Source organism: Parasteatoda tepidariorum, chromosome 5 (assembly GCF_982258835.1).
Source record: "Parasteatoda tepidariorum strain Cologne lab strain chromosome 5, Ptep-v5.0, whole genome shotgun sequence".
NCBI lineage: Eukaryota > Metazoa > Arthropoda > Arachnida > Araneae > Theridiidae > Parasteatoda > Parasteatoda tepidariorum.
The window spans coordinates 40,056,786-40,072,387 of record NC_141759.1 but is presented as its reverse complement, the minus strand read 5'-3'; the positions used below and the strand labels follow the sequence as shown (position 1 = coordinate 40,072,387).

At 29.2% G+C, this 15,602-nt stretch overlaps 1 protein-coding gene across 1 annotated transcript; it reads right to left on the bottom strand.

The window, feature by feature from the left end:
- Positions 1 to 5,074: 5,074 nt before the first annotated feature.
- On the bottom strand, positions 5,075 to 15,467 carry LOC107438185 (serine/threonine-protein phosphatase PP1-beta catalytic subunit). Its single transcript, XM_016050405.4, has 8 exons — positions 14,974 to 15,467; positions 12,737 to 12,868; positions 10,628 to 10,858; positions 8,333 to 8,437; positions 8,002 to 8,073; positions 7,753 to 7,904; positions 6,842 to 6,976; positions 5,075 to 6,093 (listed from the first exon to the last, which is right to left on the bottom strand). The coding sequence occupies exons 1-8, from the start codon at positions 15,023 to 15,025 to the stop codon at positions 5,995 to 5,997; spliced, it is 978 nt and encodes a 325-aa protein (XP_015905891.1). The 5' UTR covers positions 15,026 to 15,467; the 3' UTR covers positions 5,075 to 5,994.
- Positions 15,468 to 15,602: the final 135 nt, after the last annotated feature.

The following is a 15,602-nucleotide window of genomic DNA, read 5'->3' as shown; positions in this document are numbered from 1 at the left end:
TACGCGACATTTTCTAAGTGGCAATAATAAGGGTTAATAGAAATAAAGTGGTTAATGAACTATTTTATTATAGATTTATTAGAAGGCGAGGGAAGTAATTCTTTGCTATATTTTATTTACACTAGCTAATTTTAAATAAAAATTATACAAGCATACTTAAAACTAATGCAGATTAGTAACGTTAAAATTAAAATAAAAGCAAAAACAATCCTTTTACATTTAGTATACCCTTACTGATGCAACCAATTTATGCTATTTTCTCTTATTCGTAAATATCCCTAAAAATGTCCCTTAAATGATTCTTCCAGTTATAAAGGTTTTTTTGTTGTTGCTAAATCTCAATACGTTACATTACCGCTTTTCACCATAATGCATTTGCATATGTAGCATGTCGCTTAATTTTTTACACCCTTTTTAAAGGTTGCAGCTACAGGCCCGCTGGTATCTTCCCTGGTTAATAAATACCCCTCATCATTTACCCTGCATCATCCATTAAGCTCTTCAATTATGAATTTGTTCGTATTGCATATATCGAACCTTAAAAAAAATTTCGCAAACAATACAGCTAATTTTTTTCTTCATCTTTGAGCATGACGATGAACTAAATTTTTCTATTAACATAAATTTTTGAATTGTAACTAAATTTTAAGAATAATCTTTCATTCTTTTTTTTTTCTGTGGGGTATTTTTATTTCTTCCTTTTTTCTCAATTAACTTTGTGTAAATATAAAAAATATCTTGTTAAGTTTATGTAAATACTGTTCTTGTAACTGGTGGAATGCGTTTTCAACCAATAAGTAAAATAACAATTAAGGTGAGCATAATTTGTTGAATTTTGTCGGTAATTAAAAATTTCAATGCTCATTTACCAAGTCTTTAAAAATTGTTTAGATATAAAATGGGAAAAATCATATTTATTAATTATAAAATTTGAGTATTTAATAAAAATCTTGTGTTTAAATAGAAGTTGAAATTCCTGCATAAGTTTATTTCGACATTCAGTTAATAATACCGATTTAACTTTTCGATATATACATATATATATATAAAAGCATAAATAGTTATGTACTTTATTTGCTTCACATTAGAGCCGCACAATGGGCTATCGGCAACGGAAGATCCAAAGACATGCCGTCATGATTTTCAGCCTTATAAGGAGTAGAGGATAGTGTGATATATTTTATGGCTCTTTCTTAATGAAGTAAAGAACAGCGTTTGATTTGTATGTTGCTTTGGATTGGCCAAAAACTGGATTTGCCCAAGGTAATTATATTATACTGGCAAATTCGAATTTTATAGTAAACAAAATGTGAGCCGCGATGGCTCAGGGGATAGAGCTTTCGCCTTCCAATGAGGTGAACTGGGTTCGAATCCCAGTGATGACTGGTCGATACAAATCCGTATCCGGCTTGCACCGACCACAGTGCTCACGTGAAATATCCTCAGTGGTAGCCGGATCATGGGTTAGAGTCCCATTGCCGTCAAGCTAACCATTGGAGGTTCTTGTGGTCTTCCTCTCCATGCAACGTAAATGCGGGTTAGTTCCATCAAAAAGTCCTCCACGCAGGCAAATTTCTCCCAATACGTGATCCAGGAGCTCTCTTGTCTTCTGCATTGGGGTTAAAATTAAAAGGCTATAGATATGAACATTAGTATTCGTAAACACAAAAATTGGGTGGGCTGTTCAACGACGGTTACAAAAATTAACAAAACGTCCAATTTTAACAATAACGTATTGAATTTGATGATTTTTTTACACAAATTATTAACATTTATAGAAAGTCTAAATTCATTTATATTGCCGTCAACGTGTCTAAATACTTGGGATACTCAGTTTTTCATTCGAAAAGGTTGTGCACCCCTACATTTAAAATATTTTATTGTAAGAAATTATAATTATTGTAAGATAGTGAGTTATTTCCCCGTATTATTAAGATAAACTTCATTTTAATGTGTAAGTTGGTAAGTGTTCCAATTTAATGCTTTTTCTAAATTCCGCCTTTCCATCGCAATTATTAATTCTTTATAAATTAACATCAATATTTTTAGAAATTAAAATGAAAGGTCATTAACACCTATTGTTTTCTTGTCTTATATTATAATTTAACAAAAATTTGTGTCAAGTCTAAGATAGAGCGCATTTATAAATCTTGCAGGGGGTGCACTAAGTTCATGTACACTACTGTGTGTTGTACTTTTCAATCGTGGTGAAATCCTGCAGTAGACTGATCGTAAAGACACGGTTCCCAGTAGAACGACAAAATCAAGCATCACTGGCTGCGGTCAGTAAGTAAGTGGGTGGGTGACCACTTTGATCAGCCTGCTTAGGGACTAAGGGTGCGCGGTAACGGTTCTTGTTACACTATTTTACAATAAGGTGCTCCATTTCAAGCGCAGGTCGTCGGGCTACCAAAGCAGGGGAGCCACCCCTTCTGCAGAGGATCAAAATTGGCATGTCTTCTGATTATCTTCAGGGATGCTTCCCAGACAGTCGCCCATAGCCCATTTGCAACTTTAGTGCGACATAAATAAAGTATCTATGTCAGTTGAAGTAGCATAAAAAGTTGTATAACTTAATTTTTCAAATATGCTAATAAAAAAAGAGAGAGAAAATTCTATTTGCGTCTCACTATTGAAACGAAAAATGTAAATACTTGTTGAGAATTTTCGATGATTATAGAAATTTTTTGCGAAGGTAATGCGTAATATGCGTCAAAAATTTTTCATTTTAAGTGTTATAAAAGTATTATTTTCTCTTTTATAGACCACTTGAAAAATATAGTCCTTAAAACTATTTTATTTATAAATTTTGTGTCAGAAGTCAGAGTGGTAAAAAATCTGAACATTTAGAGAACAAATGTAAATTGTATTGCCACCAGGATCCAGTTGAAATTTGAGTACTCTAGCTACCTTGAAAGTGGTTGAAATTTCAATCTACAAAACATTCTTTTTAAAAATAAACCTTGCTTGGAGCATTCAGGAAATGATTGCAGTTGTCAACGAGAGCAGCACTTTCGACTTGACTTGTGAACACTAGCTAGTTGGAAAGAGATCGAAGTTTTGATTATAAAATGACGATAAAATTGACTTGTAGCGGTCGGGAAACGATTGAAACTTACATACATCAGGCTTCAAGTTCCAGTTGAGATTTAAGCATGTGGGGGTAGTATTGTGGCGTAGCTACCACTACTTATATAAGGCGTTTTAACTAGGTTCTTTGAGTACCTTTTCATAGAACCGAGGTAACACGTCTTATATACTAATGAATTGATGTTTAATATAAGTAGTGGTAGTTACGCCACAAGCACTTTAGCTAGTCCCAAAATAGTTGAAATTTTGATTGGCAATGCATTCTAACAACTATCCTGGAACAAATATTCTGCTGTGCGATTGAAAAAAACAATGCAAGTGCTTCAAGATTCAATTCCAAGAAAAGTGATTTGACAACTTTTCTTCTATCACTAATGCTATGAACACTAAAATAGAAATTCAAAAAAAAAAAAACGGATAAAAAAATTTACTTTCGAAATTTTTCATTTTTTGCAATATGTATCTTGCTGTATAAAAATGCAAAAATATCTCAATTTTGAATTTTTTGTTGCTTATGTTGATTTCTTAATTGCAGGGCAGTATTGTTATCAGATAAAGCTTCAGTTAAAAGATGAGAGCTCTAGAGACACAGAAAATAGTCAAAATTTTTAATGATACATTTCCTTTGGTGATAAAACAGTAAGTTCTACTTTAAGCGGTCAGGACAAAACACCAGTTTAATTCGAGGACTCAGGTAGTTATCGGACTAATCTCTCTACTGTAGACGGTATGGGTGCCTTAGGTCAGAAAATTTGGGAGTAGAAAAAAAAAAAAGAGGACAGGGAACTGGAAAGGGTACATATTGAGATAACATGCCTAAGAGAATTGCAACAGATGAGATTAAGCATTAATTAGCAGAGTTGGAATGTTGGCAGAGAGATCACACAAGACAGGAGAGGGCAGAAATTGAAACTTCACCCACCTTCAAGGCAGTTAATAAAACAAGTTAAAATTGCAGGCTTTATATTTTTTTCGGAAGCCATAGCTGCCAACTCTACTGGATTTTGTTTGTTTCTCCAAATCTACTGGTATAATAAAAATTCGCGTGGTTTTTACACATTTTTGAAAATTCTGTAAATTTTAGGGGAAAAAAAAATTCATATGGAAATAGAAATTTTACACAATTTATTGCTGCCTAAATATGTATATTATTAACACATAATGAAGTGAGCCTCATTTACAGAAATCAGTTAAAAAGATGTTTTTTTTTTGGTCTAAATATTGCCAGTTTATTTTCATTCAGAACACCCTTTTTAAATTAATTAAAGCATTTTTTAACTATAAATAATGAATTACTTGTCTATTACTATTGAAAATGAGGAGTTAACGTAATAAAAAATATTTTGAATTCATTTAATGTTAATCACAAATAGAAAATGTTGTAGACCATTTATAGTTATTAGTGTAATCAAGTTTTCGTATTTTGATGACAATAAAATCCTTAAAATTCCCTATTAGTAAAGTACTTAGTATATTATGAAACAATTATCATAAAATTTATATTATTTCATAAAATCTCCTGGATTTTTCCCTATCCATGTTGGTAGCTAAGCAAAGTGATTTGTCTCAATTTATTGCAAACTAAGAAAAATATTCAATAAATAATTCCATAAAAACATTTCCTTCATAAACGCAGTTCTTATCTTTAATATTATACAGCAATAGTTTAAGAATTGTAAAATTCAAAAGTTAATTTTGAAAAATTTCTTAAAGATAATGTAAAAAATTTGCTAAGTCTTATGTAACATGGAAACAATAGCCTTATGAAAATTTTACAGTGCTAAGAGGTGTACCGGGGAATGTGCTTAAAATAGTGATTTGGTTATCGAGCATGTCAATCATCATCTATGATAAGGTACCCCGACATAGAGTCGAGTCAACATGTCTTATATACTAGTGAATTGCAGTTGTAATTTAGTAGTGGTAAATACGCCACAGATCTATTGGATTTGAAATTAAAAAAAAGGAATAACCATCACAAATCTGTTTTTCCACAAATTTTTATTCATCTCCATTATCTAAGTTAAACATCAATACAGGAAAAAAAACTTAGTTAAAATTATGGTTATAGTTATTTAAATATAATGGCATTGGGCAAAACATTTTCAAATGAGACATAAACTATAAATTCAAATATAAACAACCACATAGTAATTGCACAACTGAAACCAATGTCAGCAACTGCTTAATATTCATGGCCGGAATTATGACTTAAATAACGTTAGATTCTCTACTAAAGTTAAATGTTTCACAAATTAAAATATAATTTGGAAACTTGACACAAGAAGAAAAGGGACAAGATAAGAGTGGGGATTTTAAATCTTTTAATACTATGATTACATGAAATAAAATCATATACAGGCAGTTAATGCAAATGAAAAAATATACAAAATGAAAAACAAGAAGGAAATCTTCGCAACATGAACTGAATAATAAGAGTTTAAATTTTCAAAGTATTAATAACTTTCATGTAAATACATACTACTCAACATTGTTATAATCAAGATTATATGAAAGCTCAAGAATAATGCGCTAATCCATCTCCGTGCACATTGTAAAATTCACACCTAAATAAATTACCAAAAACTACTTTTTAAATGCACATAAAGTACAAACTAATGGAAAGATCAACATAACATTTATTGTCAAGTTTAATTTAAGCGCAGCTTTCTAAACACAATAAAACATAACGGAGTTTTAATATCCAAATCTAAAATGAATAAATACTGAAGTGACTGGATTTTCGGTTTAACAAGTCTGTCAAATAACAGGTGAATTATTCCACTTTACATGAAAAGGAAATCTGTGCATTTGGGTCAAGATTTAAGCATGATCAAGAGGATATTTATACAAATTTTTAAAAAAGAAAGAAGCAATATGGAAGCAACTGTACACATGAAGAGGCTACTTCTTTTTAACTGGTCCACGTGGGGGAGTAACTGGTCGTCCAGAGTTTAATCCTCCATATTGGTATTTGGCTTTTTTCTCAGATGGTTTCAATATCTACAGAAGAAGAATGTTATCAATATCTTACAACATTGGAAAGTATATAATGACAATACTGTTTTTTTTTTAATAAAAAAATTAATTACATAAAGAAAAATTCTAATTCTGAATAAACTAATTATTGCAAAAAGATATTCAGTCAAGCAGCAATGATAATATATATATCTCATTTTCTTGAAACAAGACTTCATAATTAATAGGCAGAAACAAATTAATTTTAAGAACTCCAGATTTATCTAAATTGCAATTTTTAATGAATTAAAGAATTTTTCCTTTTTTACAGCAGGAATTAATAAGTAAAATGTTTAATTATTGGCAATGGCTATTGTAATTCTAACGCAACGCCGATAAATTCTGTAGAAATTTCGGCTACAACCCTTCAATCAGGAAGCTAGCACATATGAATTAATATTCAACGAACAAATCACATACAACAAATTTCTAGATTAATCTTAAATGATATAATAAATAAATAAAATATTAAAACTTAAATCACTTTGAAGATAAAATATTTACAAATAACTTAACAAAAATAGTTATGTATTCTCACTTATACTAAATCAAGAAAAAAAAAAATTTATTTCATTTTTCAATACCAGTCGGAACATATGGATTGATCCCTATTGTCAACAAAGAATTGAACATAAATCATAATTTTGTTTTATAAAAAATAAATAAATAAAAACACCAAGTTTAATGAATAATTTGAAAGCAAGGCATATCTTTAAATGAAAAATATAAATACCTGAAAAGAGCACATAAGTGTTTCATCTACAGACATCATTCCACCAGCATTATCAAACTCTCCACAATAGTTGGGTGCAGAAAACAATGTTACTAACTGTCTTTTTGCAAAGAATTCATAACCATCTTCAACAACCTGCAAATAATTTAGATTTCATGAAACAGAATTTACAAGCAATGAACTAATAAAATCAGTATATCTTTCTTAACTACTGTTGGATTCTTTAAAAATATGTATACACTCAGCCTGGTTTACCTTTCAAATAAATACTTAGTTCCACACTGTAGTAAAAGACTAAAAGCCAATTTTTCTTTCCTTTTTAAATTATGATTCATTCTAATATATACCTTTACTAAACTGTAGTAATTATGTATAAAAATATTTTGTAATTGTTTTAATTGAAATTAGAGCCCTCCGAGCACTGAGCCTAAATGTAAAATTATTGAAATTAACTTAACTACTTCTAAGTATTTCATAGCATTTAACTATTAATATTTTCAATAACATTTCAAAAATATTCAATTTTGTTTCTTAGATCTGCTAACATACTAAAATTTTGTTTCGCTTTTATATAACTTTACAACTCCACTTGACATGCAAATTAAGACTTTTCTGTTTCACTATTTTTCTTGGCAACATTGTACAATTCAAACCTTTATTTTTTTATTACTCTTTTTAACAAAACCATACGAATTAAATTATCATGCATCCTCACATGCCAAGCCAAGTGCAGATTGAAAACTTATAGATAAAATAACTATATTTTTATTTTTTCCTTAGATATATTTTATTGATCAAAAGCAATTTTAATATACGAATTACATTTGTCGAGTGGGTAGGTTTGCAGATTTGAGAAGAGAGGAGGTAACCTATCATAAAATTTTATTTTAGTTTCACACTTGAAGTTATACCTGATGGGCTCTACATATGAGATCTAAATCATGCCGATTGAGAAATTTGCTGACAACATCAGCACCAAATGTGAAAGACACACCACGGTCATTTTCACCCCAACCTTGAACATCTTTGTCAGGATCGGACCACAACAAATCACATAACAGACCTTAAAAATAAATAAAATATTCAAAAGGAATTCATTTCTACTAAGTTTTTAATTTTAAAACAGAAATCAACTGTAGAATTTGCAAATATTTTGTCACCTGTGTCAGGAACATCAGTGGGCCTCATAATCCTTCTGATTTGCTCCATAGATTGCAAATCCGGAGAAAGACCTAATCAGATATTTTTTTTTTTGTAATTTTTTGAACACAAAAATGATATATAACATATTGGTTAACAACAGCATAAGGTCTAAAAATTTCGTAATAAATGAATATTCCTGAATTAATATAAATATAATATAATATATATGAATTAATATAAATATTTGCAGAATAACTTATGAAAATAAAATGGTAATTATCTCACAGGTTATATAAACTAAAATAAAATAAAAAGTATGTAATTTTTTAATGTAAGAAAATTCCATACCTCCATGGCAACAAAATATTTTTTCATCAATTATGGCGGCAATAGGCAAACAATTAAAACAATCAGTAAATGTTTTCCATAGCTTGATATTATAACGTCTCTTACCTATATAAGAAAAAGAAAATTGCTAACAATGATTGCACAAAATAATGTCTAATACACAAGTAAAAAGTAAAGAAAGAAAAAACTAAAACAAATGTGTTAGGTTTACAAAACTATTATTAATTTGAAATTTAACAAACTGTTATTCAACAATAAAATTCTGTTTTCAAATAATTATTTTTATACAAAGCCTAACTTTTCTAAATTTTTCAAAAATTCTGGAAGTTTTAAGAATTTTCCAGCAAAATCCTGGATTCATTTTTATGAGTTTCGTGAAATATTTGAAAATTATTATTTCATGGATTTCTTCAGATATATGTGATTTCAGAGAACTTATTTTACCCATTCTACTGCAAGTAGCTATGCAATTACTATAAGAGTTGACTTTGCTATTTATATTCTTGTTTATATGTAGGGTTTATACCAGCATTTAAAATTCAGCAAATCAATACATTTAAAATTTAGCAAATCAATAGGACCATCTAGGTATTCAGTTCGTGGTTCAAAAAATTAATATAGAAGATAAACTTGAGAGGAAAAAATATTGAACTTTACAATTTCATAAATCATGTTATGGTGTACACATCAAAGGTTATTAATTGCCATCTATTACACCCAGAAACTAGTTCGGTTCATTACCCCATAATGATTGAAGATCAGAGTTTATTAAAATTAAGTGAAAAAACGAAAAGCTAAAATAGATTAAAATACAGAGACTAAACAAATAAATGAGTAAATCAGAGAAAGTCTAACCTACGCATAAAATTAGCACAATTTTTTTTTTTTTTTAATGACTGGTCTTTAATGACAAAAAAAGAGAGACATTTTTATTACTATTTTGCACTTTCAAACATATTTTAAGGCAATGATTCTGTCACCCATGTGCATGATTTTAGAGACATTCTTAAAACATTTGGCGACAATTGTCACCATACTGGGGAGAATCTTAATTGTATGTAAACATTGTAGGCATTCCTGATACTTAAGACTGTTCTTATTTTAACCTTTGTTAATGGTTTAGGTACTTAGTATGCAACTAGGTGTGTTTATCCAGAAAAGCGAAAGTCAAAACAACTGTTATACTACTGCTGGAGTTAAATAAAAAAATTTTTTTAATGAATCTACTCAATGAGCATTCTACAATGGATCTGTCAATATTGCATAAATCAAAGTTATGTTCAACTAAATCAAGACCACGCTTATGAAATAAAAATGGTAACTAATAATTGAAAAAAAGAATTATTTTGAGCTAGACTTTTATAATGATCCTATAAAGTAGATTTTACCTGTATTATATCCTTTTAATTGTTATTAGTTAAGGTATTGTGCCTTTTTAAAACAGTTCTGATATTAAAGTTTCGTGCATCTTTGAGTTATTACAAACCATTCTGGAGCAGATTGAATGTAGGGTTTAGTGGAGCAAGGTCCAGATGAGGACATGCTGCACATTCTGGAGCAGAATTATATCTAATGTTCTGCAGGTATTATCAAAAATAAACCAATCAAACAAATTAAATTATTACCACTTTTTGAAAACAAATAACTAAATTTTCAAAAAAAAAAGAAGAAAAAGGGAATCTTAATGAGTTATAAATATCAAATTACATACAAATGCCTACATATTAAATTCAACTAATATATAAAATCTTCATCGTGTAACAGGCATATAAATTGTTCAGCAATCCTATCAGCAAAATAACTTGTGCCCTCATTGGACCAATATTCGCAAATATTGGCCCAATAAGGGATCGAAATACCATTATTTTTCCAATGATGGTCCTATATAGAATTGTCCAATTCACTCAATATTTTACAGCCACTTTACAACCAATATAGACGATATATAGAATTGTTAGATTCACCCAATATTTTATATTCATTTTTCAGCGAATATAGGCTCTATATTAGCCCCATAAAGGGCAATATTTGCCTTATATAGGACCAATAGTAAAAAATCAAGACACCCCAATATTGGTCCCTTTGTGCATGTTCATATTGGACCCATATTGAGCCATACTAGAGTCAAGATGAAATTGTTGCTAGGGAACTTACGGCACATGTTTTAGCATTTTTTACTTTAAGCTTCTTTACAAACAAACTTATTATAATACCAGTTACATACAGCATTTGAAAACTTTAATTGTCGATAAAAAAATAATAATCTGAAAACAACAAATATATCTCATTACTTACATTCATCATAAAAACCATAGATTCTGTTGATGCTAGCACATTCGTGATTACCACGAAGAAGGAAGAAATTTTCTGGATACTTTATTTTATATGCTAAGAGTAAGCAGATAGTTTCAAGAGATTGTTTTCCTCTGTCTACATAATCACCAAGAAACAAGTAATTGGCTTCAGGTGGAAAACCTCCATACTCAAAAAGCCTAAGAAGATCTGTATATTGTCCATGAATATCTCCTGCATACAAACATAAACAACATTCATTTCTAGAAATTTAAATAAAAAGAAAACAAATGAGATTCACAAGACTATTTAATGTAACCTAAATCTGACTAATTTATTAAGAAGGTTAGGGCTATTCAAAAGAAAAAAATAAAACCACACTAAAAGTAAATTTTGCCTAACACTTCTGTTATCGATTTTAAATTTTCATAATTTATAGAGTTATTAGCTGAGTAATTCTATTTTACAACTTGTGATTGGTGGAGCTTCATAAATGTTTTGTTGCCTATATTTGCTTCAACTTACGCTGATATTCAAAACCAGGAAAAAGGTGAAATCAGTTTCATTACACAATGAACCTGCCAGGAAAAAATTAAGGAGAATATTGTTTTTGTTTATTAATCTGACCATACAATTATTTATTACTAATAGCAGACGATTATTTTATGAAGTTTTTTCTTCCGCTTTTCTACTGTTCACAATAAATTTCATACTCAATAAATTAGATCTTTATTCATAAATTTTAAAATTAAGTTTATTTTTTAATTCAGTTGATTTTGTAATATTCTGTCTTGTTCGGGTTTTAATATTTACGTTTCTTATCTAAACTTGTAAATGTTTTTATTCTTTTAAATATTATTTTTCTACCATTTCTTATTAAATTTAGGAAAGTTTTTTTTTTTTTTTTTTACCCCTTATTTTAAAATGTGTTACTCTTTCATCGTAATTTGGGTTGAATAAAACATTGATTAACGTTATTTTTTGGCCGATTCGGGAAAACCGAGAAATTCAGACATCTGGGATAGTGATGGTCCCGAGCATCCCGGATAATAGGTTCTCTACAGTATTATTAACTAGAACAAAAAGATGTTGGATTAAAGATCTAAATCTTTTAATTATCTATATTTTAAAAATCTCCATTTGTATGTTTAGAAAATGGGATGTTCTCAACATAACCAAAAATAAGGAAAATCAGGACAAAAAGCAGGGGTCTGTCCAGATATTTTGTGAAAGGTCCTGTTTTTGTGAAATTGTGAAAAAATTATTCTCATTCCTTCAACCAGGGTCTAGCTTTTATGAACTTGTGCAAATTGGGTCCGGTTATAGCAAAAAACTTTTTCAAGGAGTTTTTAAATTGTAAATAGATACAAGATTATGCTCAGCACAGTAAAATTATAATAAAAAAAATTTAATTTTAAAAAATAAACAGCAATTGCAGCTTCTAAATTAGAGTTGTAACATACAAATATTTGATATTTAGTCTATACTGCTAAACGCAGAATATTCTTTTCGGACAAATAAAGGAAGAAGTGTCTGCCGAAGACAAAATTTAGTTCGTTTACATCTGTCTTTCTCCCCCCACCTCTGGGAAAGGTTTATTCAATTAGCAAAACAATAATGAAGATAAACAAATTTGTGAAGGGTCCGATTAAAAGAAAAATCATTTTGTGAAGGGTCTGTTTTTAGGCTAAAATATTTTGTGAATGGTCCGTTAACGGACCCAAATTTCTTCTAAAAAGCCATCTGAAAAGTTAAAAATTAAGAACAGAATATTTTTTACAGGCATATCAGGACAACTATGAACACTAAGAAAATAAGTTGGGAATCACTACTTTACATGATTTTAATTTCTGATTGTATTATGAATTTTCATTGCCATTCCTTATTTTCAAGAAAAAAATTAAATATTAAATAACAACTCTATGAAAATCAATTTCGGCAACAAAAACTGACACTTCCTCAATGTGACCTATGTGATACTTACAACCAGCAATATATTGCAGAATACATAAATTGAACAAATTTCTTTGTTAAATTAAACAAACATCTTTTATCTAAGAATTTTATCATTATTATAGAAAAGTTTCAATTACAAATGTAGATTATACTTACCACAAATTTTGAGTGGAGCCTCCAGTTCCAATAAAATAGGCTGGCTAAGAAAAATTTCTCTAGATTTCAAGCATAATCCACGTACTTCAGCTTCGGTGAGCTGAACTGTTTTGCCAGGCCTACACCCTCGAACTGAAAGTTAAAAATATGAACATCATAGCATAATGTATATTATTTTAACACTAAATTCATAATTCTGGCTTTTAAAAGTTTTTTTTTTAAAATAAACTTCATGACAAAAAAATCTTGTTTAAGTTTACTATATATATACAACATTATTTTATTTAACCTTTAAATCTTTGTTGATAAAAGTAGTAAATGGCAGTTTCTGAGGCTCTTAGTTCTTTTCGGAACAATCTCAGAAAACCCTTATGGCAGAGTATTACTTCAAGAAGGAGATTTTTTAAAGGCCAATTTTCTTAACAAAATGGAAGATAGTGGACAAGAAATAAAGGTAAGGCATTACCTTTGATTTTTGAATCATTTTCAATTTAAGAATAAAAAAAAAAAAAAATTCTTAAAATGTTTTTCATTCAAAGCAAGGAAAAAAATTTATAAATTATATTGAATCTATTTTCATGACATTAACTAATATAAAGTCAGTGCACTATACCACAAATGAGGAAATATGTGAAAAATGAATTGAAAATTTTCATACTACAAGAAAATTATAGCACCATACATTAAAAATAATTTAGGCTACACAGTCTTTCTATAGCTAACTTAGAAATCAGATTTATGATAAATATCTATTTACAATCAAATAATGAATAAGTTTAATGTTATGTTAATGAAGACAGATGTTTTTTTATGAAAATCTTAAAAGTACCTCAATCAACAAATGAGCAATGCCAAATTAAAATACCATAAAGTAATAACTTTACAAATATAAGAGTAGATAAATTCCAGAAAAGTAGCAAAAAAAGCCGCACTAAAGCAACATATTAATTTTGAGGCTCATATTTATAATAAAGTGAAACATCACTAAGAACCTTTGCTACACAAGCAATAATGCTGCCAATGAAAAGTCACTGGGTTTATGTAAATTATTTTTCCGTAATGTCTATTAAAAAGAAAAAATTTAAAAAAAGAACTGAATTTACTTGTGCTGTAGAATTAAAAAAGTATCAAAAATTGCTTTCAAACAGTTATAACTTTCAATTTAAATAACAAAACTTTAGAAATTCATTTCTAAGTTTTTTTTTTAGATTTCTAAAATGTCTGGGGAAAAATTTACAATAGTGAGACTTTCATACGGCTATTATTTTTAATTCTTACAGAAAACAGGGAAAACGCAAATACGTAGGATTTTCTTATAAGAAATTGTGTTAAAAATAACAGAAAAATAGAAGGTTTCATAACCAGCATAAGCTCCAAGCTACAATACAAAGCCTAATTCAAGAGGTGTCTTTTCTACATTCTAACCAACATTTATATGATTAAAGTTTCTTACAAATAAAGGAAGAATTTTTAGTAGAAAAAGTAAATGTGACCAATTAAATCCCTTAGAAAGCTAAATAGCAGATTTCAGTGAACCTACAGCAAATAAGTAGTTGAGTATTTTCAATATTATATTACAGAGTAAATAGTAATCAGAATCAGTTTTGGTAATTTTACTGACCATATAAATAATGCTCTGCCAAAATAAAAAATTTTCTCTTCATACTACGCCATTTAATATGAATTTATTACCATGAACATTTAACAATAAACTACATACAAAAATTTATATTTACAAACTACATGATCTTTATTGTCGCTGTGTTAAATGAGAAGAAAAAAAAAAAACTGCATATAATTGGGTTAACATCATGCTAAATTCAGGAAAAGTACAAGGTTTTGCAAGCTTAGTTTAACAAAACTAGTTATTCTTTGTAAATTCATTAACAGGAAAACATCGTTTTCTATTTGGTAAACAAATCAGAAAAATGTCAATATTCTAGATCAAATAAAAAAATTACAACTTTTAACATTCTGAAGTATGCAAATAAATTCTGTGGTATTTAAAATTGTATTGACCTAAATTAAATTGCATGCTAATGTATACTTATACGATGTTTCAATATTTAATATCGTAAATATTACGAACTTCTGTTGTTTTGAATTATACTTTATGAATCACAACAGAATTTTTAGGCAATCTTTTCAATTGAACCAAATGTTTCACAATTGAATACATTTTGGAGAATCCATATTAATACATTTTAATCTACATATTATTTTTAACAGCCGTTTACCTTCCAATAACCTTGAAATAATACTATCGACGTTCAACTCGCTCTCCGCCATTTTCAGATCAGATGATGACGACAGAAACAAAAGCTCGTATTATTGCCATCTATGCCTTAAAAAATAATTCGCCGCCTTGCGCAAGGCCTGAAACCCTACATTCTGAGATTTTCCCTTTTTACTTGTTTCGTTAAGTATTGGCGATCGAAATGGGCTGCAGGTGGCGTAGAGCAGAACTCTTTTCCTATGGCAATACTTCACATGCTTTCCCCATTAGCGTGTGGAAAGTCATAGAGGAAGGAAGTACGTTAGTTTCTCTCTTGATTTTCATATAGATTAAAATCTTTTAACTTGAAAAACTATATGGAACTGAGAACTACATTAAGCATAGTTCTAAAGAAAAGTATCACGGAAATTTTAGAAAATATTTTTATTAAGTAAAAAGGAAAAATATTAAGAAAAGGGAAAATAGCGTAGTACATTCCTATATAACTGAAAAGAGGAGGAGAGGGAAAGGAGAAGGGCTAATTGCATGAAACCGGTCTCTCCCCAGATGGCGTATTCGAGTGTTGCGATCGCGAATTTTTAACGAAAGGATTAAAATGAAATGCAAGACCATTTTTAAATTAAAGATATT

What these genes read in the sequence shown, in the direction of transcription:
- LOC107438185 (XM_016050405.4), bottom strand. Translation starts at nt 15,025, where the DNA reads ATGGCGGAGAGCGAGTTGAACGTCGATAGTATTATTTCAAGGTTATTG. An exon ending in TATTTCAAGGTTATTGGAAG is followed by an intron (nt 12,869 to 14,973) that starts GTAAACGGCTGT and finishes TTTAACTTTCAG; the next exon opens with TTCGAGGGTGTAGGCCTGGC. An exon ending in CACTGATGTTCCTGACACAG is followed by an intron (nt 7,905 to 8,001) that starts GTGACAAAATAT and finishes TTTATTTTTAAG; the next exon opens with GTCTGTTATGTGATTTGTTG.